Here is a 12,260-nt window from a genome sequence, read left to right as displayed (position 1 = left end):
AGTGTGGCTTATTTAAATTCTGTGTAAAGTTGCTTCTATGGGACTCATGTTTCAGATTTCAAAATGGATGTTGTCCTTTGCATTCATCATGCCCACATTTAGCTCCAACCTTCCCCACCCAAAAAAAAATCCCCCCTCCACATTCAATTTAGCGGCATTTTCACTTTACAAAGTCCGCAGGAGAACTTACTATTAGTTTAGCGTCTTTGTCGGGATAAAATTGGATGCAATGTAATGTGTCCCTTTCTTCTTCCTACAATGAAAAGAAATGTAAACAGAGACCGAAGTTCTATCTGTGGAGGTTAACATTATCCTGATAGACTGGACCAGAAATGAATTTCACAGGAAAACCAGTGAATCAGGAAGATATTTGACTGAACCACTTCCAAATATTATCTTGTCTCCTAAGACTTCTCACCCATTTGCTTAGGTAACAGTTCGTGCATATTTCTATCAAGGCCACCTCGCTTATTCTTTACCATCATAAATAAGATTATTTATCCCACCTTCATTATTGTTATGGTATAAATAACTCAAGGCGACAAATGTACCTAATATTCCTTCCTCCTCTTCCTCATAACAACAAACCTGTGAGGTGAATTGAGCTGAGGGGGCCCCCAAATCAGCCAAGCAACTAACTTTCATGCCTAAGGTGGGACTAGAACTCCCAGTCTCCTGATTTCTAGCCAGGTGCTTCCACCACTGGACCAAACTGGCCAACGTTTTCTTATATTTCAGTTCTGCAACCAATTCTATAAATTTGCCTCAGAGTTTCAGTTATGTTTAGAAGATCTTTCCTTGTAACCAGAGAGAGAAGACGGAGTTGTTGTGGCCCGCCAGCAGAGCTGGCAGCGGATTCGAACAGTGAGGAGGTTGGGGAGGAAGATGGGCCAGTCCTGGAGTCTGGGGAAGGCTCTGAGGAGGGCTCTGTGTCGGAGGCAGAGAGGGGGCCGTCCAACAGTCATCAGCTGCCTTCGGACAGCGGTGAGGCAGATGAACAGCTGGAGCCTGTTCCCAGTGTGCGCATGCGCAGAGTGGCCAGAGGAAGGGAACAGCTAAGGAACAAGGGTCGACTTAGGAGTAAGGCCACAGGTGGATGGTGAATGGCCCCTCCCATAGGGAATAAAAGAGGAGCGAAAGGGGAGTGGAGTTTGCAGGAGACCATTAGTTCGTTCCTGCATTCAAGCCAAGTATTGCGGCGTCTGAAAGATATCGGCCTGGCCACTCTCTAAGCCTGATAAAGGTCGGTAATTGTGAACCATCTTGAAAGACTGTGGGAGAGGAAAAACTTTGCTGGAGAGGAATTCACTGTAAACTAAATAAAAGGGGTTTATTGGGACAAGGACTCAGCTTCGTGCTGCTGGGGAAGCCTAGGTGAGAACAGGAGCAAGATTATTTCTCCTGCAAATTCTTCTAAGCATGACTTCAATTGCCTTTAGCTCCGTATCATTTGAAGAGGTGCGTCAAACGGCTACAGTTAAATAACCCACGGCATGAGGAATATATGACCAAGAGGACCAAATTCTTCTTGTTTTTGACCTTTGTGACAATGTAGAATAGTCTTTGTTCCACCATATCCCACTGGGACCAAATGAGATCATCAACAATTCTTTCTTTCAAAAGCCGGTTCGAATTTTCAATCGTCTGAAAGGGAAGGAAATGGATTTACAGGAGAGAAATAGTACAATGTCATGTACTAGAACAGAGAATAAATTGGGTTGGAAGGGACCTTGGGAGGTCTTCTAGCCCAGCCCTCTGCTCAAGGAGCAAATTCTATTCCCAAAATCATGCGATCCCCTTTTGCAACCTTTTCATAAGCAACCGGGAAGCAGATTCACTCAGCAACCGGTTACTAACTTATCAACTGCAGTGATCCACTTAGAAACGGAGGCAAGAAAGGTCGCAAAATGGGGCAGAACTCACTTCATCAATGTCTCACTTAACTCAAGCTTCAGTGTCAATTTTTTTTTTTTTAAAGATGGCGATTCTCCAGCCTTTGTATTTGCAATGATGATACATTCCAGCAGCTTTTCTAATCAGCTTTTCTAATTATTCCCTTTGAAGAGACTTCCTTATCTAATTAAAAGTTTTCAAAGGCCCTTTGTTGACCCAGAGACATTCCGAACAGGGCTTTTCTCTGTTTTTTGTTTTGTTTTGTTGAACTGTTTTGGCGTAATGCCAGCTCTTTGAAATCCTCCGTAAAATTCTTGGCAAAAAAGGGAGAATTTTTTTTTCTCTTCTTGGCATAGTGATTTGTTAAGTGCTTGAAGCAAAGATATTATGGCTTCAAAGTCGAATCCTGCGAAATTACCTCCTAAATCTGCTTCTCCCATACCTGGCACAAAGTCACAGCCCCCACCTTCTATGCCCCCTAGTGGAGATGTTGTAACAAAAGAATTTTTGTTGGAAATGTTTAGAGAATCAAGGGAACAGAATTTGGAAGCTCTTAGAGAGTTCAGAGAAGAAATAAGGAAAGAGATAAGCAATGAGATAAAAGTCTCATATGATAAATTTGATACCAAGATTACCAAAATAAATGATGATATGTTGGGAATCGTAAACGTACTTACAGAATATATTTCTGGAATGGAAGAGAACTTAGAAACTCTCAATGAAGCCAAAATTAATTTGACATCTAAAACCGAAGAGGTGGAACGAAAAGTTGAAAATGCTGAAAAACAAATGATTATGATACAGTATAACCAGATGGAACTTGCATTAAGAGTTAGGGGGCTGCATGAAGAGAGACAGGAGAACTTAAAGCAGATGTTTTCTGAGGCCTTTGACTGTCTGGTGGGAAGACCGGGATCCAATCTTGATTGGCAGATTGATAAAATTTTTCGCGTCAACTCCTGGGCGGCAAAACAAAAGCAACTCCCCCGAGACGTGGTAATATATTTTGTTACAAGAGAATCCAGAAATAAGATATTACAAGAGTCCTACAACACCAAGCTTCAAATTGGCGGACAGGATTTGATGGTTTTGAAAGAGATACCACCTCAAATGCTAAGAGCCAGAAGAGATTATGCTTTTTTGGTGGAAGAGCTCAGAAAGCGCCAGATACAGTACAGATGGGATGCCCCGTTTGGCATCATAGTTACATTTGATAAGCAAAGATATCGTCTCAACTCTGTATGGAAAGCTCGAGATTTCTATCATAAGATTTTGAAAGTGGGGCACCCTGAACCATCGGGATATGGAGAAAAACCACAAGCAGGACAAGAGAAACAGCAAACTACACAATCACCAGACAAAACGTATCATCTCCCCCTCCCAGAAGGGCAAGGGGTTAAGGAACAAAGATCTAACCATATGACCACCAGACAAACAGAAAAACAAGCCATAACGCAACAATCTTTACAATTTTCGGCCATTGACCAAGGAGCTACAGCAACAAGCTCAGAAGCTGTGGGAGGAGCTAGACCCAAGGTGAGACAGGCCATGCGGGAGGCTCTAAAAAAGCTTCAGGCAACCAAAAATGACAACTAAGATTCTGACATGGAATGTTAATGGACTGAACTCTCCACAGAAGAGAAAGAAAATATTTCATTATCTTAAACAATCTAAGAATGATATAATTTGTTTGCAGGAAACTCATATCAAAATAACCGATCAAAAATATCTGTCCAATCCCAAACTTGGTCAACACTTTGTGACCTCTGCTACGGAAAAAAAAAATGGTATAGTAGTATACTTAAGGAAAGACATTAAAGCTGAGTTAATCGAAGCAGATCCCTTTGGAAGATATATCGCATTAGATTTAATCTTAGAAGGGAAAAAGACACTGCTTTTGGGAATCTATGCTCCTAATCAACAACAAGATGGATTTTATAGAAATCTCCATGCTAAATTAGTACAGTGGGACTTTAAGTCGTGCATACTACTGGGTGATTGGAATGGCGTGATTGACACCAAAAGAGATAAGAAGACATCTCGCCCGAATACTAAATTCCGAGCCAAACTACCCAAATCCTTTTTTGACATGATAGACGACTTCGAACTGCGAGACGTTTGGCGTGAAAGGCATGCAGAAGAATATGACTTTACCTTCTTCTCCGACAGACATCAATCTTTTTCAAGGATCGACTTTATATTAATTACTAATGATTTACTTTCTAGGGTGAAGAAGACAAAGATTACGGCCAGAGCCCTTTCGGATCATAACCCAGTTTGGATGGAGCTGGGAAGGGTAGTTCAGGCTACAAGGTCCTGGAGGCTGAATGAAAATTTATTCAGATATGAAAAGTATGTTAATGATTGTAAAAAATTGTTATCTGAATACTTTGTTTTTAACATGAATAAGGGTACACCTATGGAATATGTATGGGATGCAAGCAAAGCCTATATGAGAGGAGTATTGATAAATATAAATAAAATACATAGACATAAACAAGGGCAAAAACGTAAAGAATTGGAAGAGGAAATTAAAGGGAAAGAGCAGGAATTAATATTGAACCCAGGTGATACAAAGACTAAAGAAGCAATTTCCATATTAAAATCTCAATTTGATATGCTGATTTCTGACCAGGTAGCCACCAGTTTATTATATGCTAAACATAATACTTTCTGTAATGCAAATAAACCCGGTAGATGGTTGGCTTATCAGATCAGGAAAAAAAGGAAAATTCAAAATGTATCCAAATTGTGTTACAGAGGGAAGGAAGTGTTTCAGCAGGAAGAGATCCAAAAGGGATTTCGAGAATTTTTTACAGAGTTGTATAAAGGGGACAAAATTAGGGACTTAGATATAAATAAATACTTAGATAAAGAGAAAATCCCCCTAGTTAGCGAAGAACATAGGTATAGGTTGAACCAACCAATAACCTCTGGGGAAATCCTGCAGGTAATCAAACAATTAAAGCTAGGGAAAGCACCAGGTACAGATGGCTTAACAGCCGTTTATTATAAAAACTTACAGTTAGAAATGGTAGAACCTCTTAGAGAATTATTTAATAAAATTCAATCGGAAGGTAAAGTGCCCCCCTCATGGAAGACAGCGTTTATATCGTTGATACCCAAAGAAGACCAAGATCTTACTCAGCCGAAAAATTATAGACCTATTTCACTACTTAATGTAGATTATAAAAATTTTACCAAAATATTAGCAAATAGGTTAATGGTGGTTATCCAACAACTGATACATACTGACCAAACAGGTTTTATACAGGGTAGACAGATGAAGAGCAATGTTAGGTTAATTATTAATGCATTAGAATACTTGGGAAAGAATAATCAAATCCCTGCCGCATTCATATTTTTGGACGCTGAGAAAGCCTTTGATCGAGTCAATTGGCAATTCTTGTTGAAGATACTGCAAAAAATGCAGATAGGAGATGGCTTTTTAAGGTCAATTGGTGCAATATATCAGCAGCAAAAAGCCCAAATTATAGTTAATGGAAGTTTAACAGATTCCTTTCAAATAGAAAAAGGTACAAGACAGGGTTGTCCTTTGTCCCCACTATTGTTTATTATAACTTTGGAAGTATTGCTGAATAAGATACGGGCTTTGGATGCTTTAAAAGGGATCAAGATCAGACAGCAAGAATACAGAGTCCGCGCTTTTGCGGACGACTTGGTTATAATATTGAAACAACCGCAGGAATCCAGTAAGGTTTTAATGAATACGATTAATCAATATGGTCAAGTCTCTGGATTTAAAATTAATTTAGGAAAAACCAAAATATTAGCAATGAATATGAATACCAAACAGAAGGAAGAATTGGGAGTGATGTTAGGATGTGAGGTTGTTAAAAAAGTCAAATATCTTGGAGTTAATATTTTAACTTCAAATGGGAAATTATATAAGCATAATTATGAACCACTCTGGCATAGTATACAAATGGAGATGAAAAGGTGGGAGAAACTGCATTTATCTTTGTTGGGAAGGATAGCGGCAGTGAAAATGAATATTTTACCAAAATTTTTATTTTTGTTTCAAATGTTACCAATACTTAAAAGAGATGCGAACCTTTTAGAATGGCAGAAGGGTATCAACAAATTTGTATGGGCAGGAAAGAAGCCGAGGGTTAAGATGAAAATAATGCAAGATGTACGTGAAAGAGGAGGATTGAAATTACCAAATTTAAAATTATATTATGATGCAGTGGCTTTATCTGCAATTAGTGATTGGATCCATTTAACCAATGACAGAATATTGAATATTGAGGGACATGATTTGGTATATGGTTGGCATGCTTACTTGTTATTCAACAAAAAACTGGATAAGAATTTCAAAAATCATATTTTAAGAAATGCCTTATTGCGGGTTTGGAAAAAATATCAACATAAACTAAATGACAAATTGCCCATGTGGGCAATTCCTAGACATGCAATTGAAAATATGAATATAGAACAAAAACACGATAGAACCACTTATAGACAACTTCTTAATACAGAAAGAGGGGTGCTGCAATTAAAATCCTTAGAGGTACTTAAAAAAGAGAAGGTAGTTCAAACGTGGTTTCAGTATGGCCAATTACAGGCCAGGTGGAAAATAGACCAAAAAATAGGTTTTGTAATAGCTGAGGATAACTTGTTTAAACAAATAAGAGATCAAAGTTTAATGCACATAAAGAGGATATATAATGTATTAGTACAGATGGACTCAGAAACCGAAATGGTTAAAGATTGTATGATAAAATGGGCTCAGAATATTGAAGAACCTATAATGTTGGACACATGGGAAAAAATATGGGTAAGAAATGTAAAATTTACACAAGCACAAAATTTGAGAGAAAATTTTTATAAGATGTTTTATAGATGGCACTTAGATCCCAAAAAGCTTGCTTCTATGTATTCAAATGTTCAGCCTAAATGTTGGAGATGTGGTTCTTTCGATGCTACATATTTTCATATATGGTGGACATGTCGTAATGTTAAGGCATTTTGGATAAAAATTTGGTGGATCCTGCAAAATATCTTCAAAAAAAGGATAAAATTCACTCCCAAACTGTTTTTACTAGGTATATGTACTGACTTCGTAGCAGTAGAGATTAATTTGGTTCTGTACTTAATAACGGCAGCAAGACTTTTGGTGGCGCAATACTGGAAAAAGAAAGACCTGCCTACAATTCAAGAATGGACTTTAAAGGTTACAAACTTAGCCGAAATGGCGAAAATTTCAGCATATCTTAAAGAACATTCAAATGAGAAGTATAAACGAGACTGGAAAAAATGGATTGATTATATACAAAGCAAATACGGGACTAGGAAATTCCAGATAGCTTATGCTTAAAATTAGTAATAACGTAAATTGTTAAAAATTTGGGTAACAGCAAGAAGCTGAGTTCAATGTAGAGATATTTTAGACTGTGATTGTCAAAAGTTATACCATGTATGGGCTCTGGGAAGTCGGGGGGAGGGAAGGGAGGCGGGGATCTAGGGGGAGGGGGGAGGGGGGGAAATATAATATGTGTTAAATTTTAAAGCATGATTGCACTTGTATACTGTGGTTTTTATTAATGTTAGTGTCAAAACAGAACAAACTGAATATATCGGAAAGTAAGAGATACCGAAGGGAGGAGCTGAATGAAAGAAGAAGGAGAGTAGAGAGAGTGAGAGAGAGGAGGAGGAGAAGGAAGGGAGGGAATGGATTAAGAGAGGGAGTGATAGGGTTAGGGTTAGATAGAGGGGGAGTGGAAGTAGGTGTAGAGGGGTATGAGAGAAGGAAGAATGAAAGTTGGAGGGGGATGAAAGAGGGTGTATGGTGGGCTAAGGCGGTATATTGGGTTTGTATTGTAGGGGGCATTCTCTATAAAAGCGAGGGCTGTGTTTATTACTCAATGTTATATGCCTCGGTTGCACAGTAAACATGTGATTGTATAGAATGAAATGGAAATAAAAAGATTTGTACCTGAATGTCTCACTTAACAACATAAAGTTTGGGCTCAATTGTGGTGGTAAATCAGGGATTAGATTTAATCTGTATGATTTACGGTAAACTCTCAACTGGCAACTTGTATTCCGATGGGAAGGAGTTTTATCTTATACCTTATCCTAATTCATCAAAAACCAGCTGATATTTCTGCCTAGGTAATTATTTTTTACACGATGAAAGAAACTACATTTAAAACAAAACTTGGATATTTTTTTCACTCTGCCCAATCTCATTTCAACCACAAAAAATAATAATAATAATAGCCCAAAAGGAAGATAATTAAAACATACCACTCTGTCTCCTTCTCGGACAGTTTTGATGTCCAATTTTTCGGCATCTTAAGAAACATAAATACAAGCTTAGATGACAGAAGTAAAGGAACAGGTATCAGGTATATAAAACATTATTTAAAAAATCTGTACATATGTATTTATTCATTTCTGCTCTCGGGGTTCAAAGGGTTTTGCCTGACAGGGCAAATAACATTTTTTTGTCTTTTAATAATCCCTTGCATCAGGACGGAGTCAGGGCAACTGAATGGAACTGAGCGTTTATTGGCCGGATGCCCTTCCTGTCACCAATGCAGGGTTCGCAGTAGATGGTTTCACATTGTGCAAAGGGAAAATAACATGTAGCGACAAAAATCTTGGATTAGATCGAGGTGTCAAACTCGATTTCATTGAGGGCCACATCAGGATAGTATTTGATCTTGCGGAGGGCTGGGGGGGGGGCATGGCCTGCTTGACGTCACCCGTGTCGGGAGAGTGCTCTGCCAGCGAAAATGAGCTCCCGAGCTCTCTTTTCGGCTGCGACAATCTCCTGCAACTCTTTGCCAGGGAAAACGGAACTCGGGAGAGCTACACGTGGCTCCATTTTCCCTGGCAGAAGCACTGCGGGCCAGTCCTTTACTGGTTCCAGGGTGGCCCCGTGCGCCAGATCTAAGCGTCCCGCGGGCTGGATCCAGCCCCCACGCCTTGAGTTTGACACCCCTGGATTAGATCAACTCAAATTCCAGATGCAAGCTTTGCACTTATCATTGTTTGCATGTCAGTAGATGACCTATTCTAGCTGATGCCAGAATATAATTTTGGGAGAGTCAAAGGGGAAGCGGGATTCCCTTAAGAACTACAGTGATTTACTTAACAGCTGTGGCAAGAAAGATTGTAAAATAGGACAAGACTGACTTAACAAATGTCTCACTTAGCAACAAAAAATTTGAGCTCAATTATAGCAATAGCAATAGCAATAGCAATAGCAGTAGACTTATATACCGCTTCATAGGCCTTTCAGGCCTCTCTAAGCGGTTTACAGAGAGTCAGCATATTGCCCCCAACAATCTGGGTCCTCATTTTACCCACCTCGGAAGGATGGAAGGCTGAGTCAACCCTGAGCCGGTGAGATTTGAACCGCTGACCTGCTGATCTAGCAGTAGCCTGCAGTGCTGCATTTAACCACTGCGCCACCTTGGCTCTTATGGCCGCAAGTCATATATCACAGTTTTCTGAAAGCTTCCTGGGTTTTCCACCCAGTTGAAAGTTCATGATCTTGCCCCCCACACCCACAAGTCCATCACATGGTCCAATCTTCCTCTACCACGCTGGCATTTCCACCCATCTAGTTCCGGTCAGGTGCAGAGGTACAAAGACAAAGGATGACCTCGGGCTTCACCTTTAAAGCCCTACATGGCTTAGGACCTGGATATCTACGAGACCGTCTTCTGCCACATACCTTGCAGCGTCCGATAAGATCTCACAGGATGGGCCTTCTCCGGGTGCCGTCGACTAGACAATGTCGTCTGGTTGCCCCCCGGGGGAGGGCCTTCTCTGTAGCTGCCCCGGCCCTATGGAACGATCTACCCCCTGAGATCTGGACCCTCCCCACTCTCTCGGCCTTCCGTAAGTCTATTAAGACCTGGCTATTCCGGCAGGCCTGGGGCTGTTGACCTCTTGAATGAGGTCCAGCCCCACTAAGGTTGAGTGCATGTTGTGTCTTTTAACTTCCCTGTCTTTCTATTTTTAAATTTTTTTAGTATTTTTAAATTGTTTTTATGTAAGCCGCCCGGAGTCCTTCGGGATTGGGCGGCATATAAATTTATTAAACAACATTAAACGTTCTAGAAAGGAATGTTTTATTTTGACAGCAACACATTCTACTCCTTACTATTTCCCCCTCCCAATTCCCCACTAATGAAACAGCATAGTAAAGAAAGAGAGAGAGTGTGTGTGTGTGGCAGGCCAAAGATCCTAAAAAGAATATGATTGCGGGCCTGATATTGAATTTGACACCCCTGCTCTATATTGTATGCATATTTATTTTGGTTAATTCAGCAGAATAGAGTTATTTGAAGAATTCATCCCATGTCCTCCTCCTCATAAACCATGTTATTCGGAATAATAACAGTGGAAAACACAAGGGACGCAACATACATACAGCATTTCCAATATGTAATTCTGATATGTACGTGTGCTTGCAGTCCTATTGCCTTTTATTTACGGAAAAAAACCTAGAACTTGATAAGGAACTTGCAATCAACCTAAAAGCACTTACATTTATCTTCTGAAATGAGTAAGAGGCAGCTATCCGACGATGACTTTTTCTCCGTAAGGGGATATAGGAACTGAAAAAGAGAATTGTTCAGAGATTTTTTTAAATATATATATATATTATATATATATATATATATATATATATAAGATCTCACAGGATGGGCCTTCTCCGGGTGCCGTCGACTAGACAATGTCGTCTGGTTGCCCCCCGGGGGAGGGCACACACACACACACACACACACACATATATATATATATATATATATATATATATATATATATATATATATATATATATATATAATATAAAATATATAAAATAAAATAAACATTGCTTGTTCTTTGGGGGACTGCCTCCACCCAATTATAATTGCCCATCCCATCAGGTCTGGAGCTAGAGGTATTCCTTGGGTGCCATCTGCAAAGAATCTCAGCTACCAATGGAAGAGGGCATTTGTAGCTCAAGGTTCAACTGTGGGCTCCCTGGTGCTCTCTGAGCATGGTTGGTTTCTTTCAGATGTTTCATTACCCAACTAGGTAGCATCATCAGTGCTAGAAGGGAGTAGGGTTTGTGGAGAGGAAGAGGAGGACTGTGGGGTCCTTGGTGCTCTCTGAGCTTGCTTGTTTTCTTATAGATGTTTTGTTATCCAAACTAGGTAACATCATCAGTGCTAGAAGGGAGAAGGGTTTGAGGAGGAGAAAGAAGAAGAGGAGGAGGAGGAGGAAGAGGAGGAGGAAAAGGAAGAGGGGGAGGGGGGAGAGGGAGGACTGTGGGGTCCTTGGTGCTCTCTGAGTTTGCTTGTTTTCTTTCAGATGTTTCATTACCCAACTAGGTAGCATCATCAGTGCTGGAAGGGAGGAGGGTTTGTGGAATGATGGAGGAGGAGGAGCAGGAGAAAGAAGAAGAAGAAGAAGAAGGAGAAGGAGAAGAAGGAGGAGAAGGAGAAGGAGGAGAAGAGGAGGACTGTGGGGTCCTTGGTGCTCTCTGAGCTTGCTTGTTTTCTGGCAGATGTTTCATTAACCAAACTAGGTAACATCATCAGTACTGGAAGGGAGGAGGGTTTATGGAATGATGATGATGATGATGGAGGAGGAGGAGGAGGACGAGGACGACGACGACGACTGTGGGATCCTTGGTGCTCTCTGAGTTTGGTTGTTTTCTTGCAGACATTTCATTATCAAACTAGATAACAGCATCAATGCTGATAATGTAACTTGGTTTCGTAATGAAACGTCTGCAAGAAATAAACCAAACCCACAGAGCACCAAAGACGCCCACAATCATCTCCTCCTCTTCCTCAGAAACCTCACTCCTTACTAGCACTGATATTGTTACCTAGTTGGGTCATGAGAAGTCTGCAGGAAGCCAGCCAAGTTCAGAGAACACCAAGGACCCCCACAATCCTTGTTCTGCTCCTCTTCTTATTCCCCTTCCTCCTCCCTCCTTTCTCCTCCTCCTCAACCCCATTCCTTACTAGCACCGATGATGAAGTCTGTAAAGAAACAAGCTCAGAGAGCACCAAGGACCACCACAATCCTTGTCGTCTCCTCCTCCTGCCCTTCTTCTCTGCAAACCCCACCCCTTACTAGCACTGATGGTTTTACCTAGTTGGGTCATGAGAAGTCTACAAGAAAACAGCCAAGCTCAGAGAACGTCAAAGTTCCCCACAATACTTGTCTGCTTCTCCTCTTATTCTCCTTCCTCCTCCTCCTCCTCCTCCTCCTCCTCAACCCCACTCCTTACTAGTACTGATGATGTTATCTAGTTGAGTCATTAAATGTCTGCAAAAAAAGAGACAAGCTCAGAGAACACCAAGGACCCCAGTCATCATCGTCCT

General features: G+C 40.6%; 1 protein-coding gene across 7 annotated transcripts in view; it reads right to left on the bottom strand.

Annotated features, from left to right (window-relative positions):
• Positions 1-12,260, bottom strand: part of LOC116511304 (gamma-secretase-activating protein-like) — a 75,365-nt gene that overhangs the window by 51,351 nt on the left and 11,754 nt on the right. For all 7 annotated transcript variants that reach the window (XR_004255733.1, XM_032221202.1, XM_032221201.1 and 4 more), the window contains exons 7-10: positions 10,424-10,493; positions 8,167-8,213; positions 1,540-1,644; positions 191-253 (exon numbers count right to left, since the gene is read on the bottom strand). Coding sequence is in view for 6 of the 7 variants with exons in the window: in XM_032221202.1 (XP_032077093.1) it covers positions 191-253; positions 1,540-1,644; positions 8,167-8,213; positions 10,424-10,493 (285 nt within the window). In the remaining variant the exon portion in view is untranslated. The remainder of the gene's footprint in view (positions 1-190; positions 254-1,539; positions 1,645-8,166; positions 8,214-10,423; positions 10,494-12,260) is intronic.

This window comes from Thamnophis elegans, chromosome 7 (assembly GCF_009769535.1).
Source record: "Thamnophis elegans isolate rThaEle1 chromosome 7, rThaEle1.pri, whole genome shotgun sequence".
Taxonomy (NCBI): Eukaryota; Metazoa; Chordata; class Lepidosauria; order Squamata; family Colubridae; genus Thamnophis; species Thamnophis elegans.
Note: the sequence above shows the minus strand (reverse complement) of the source record. Positions and strands in the feature narration are given on the sequence as shown.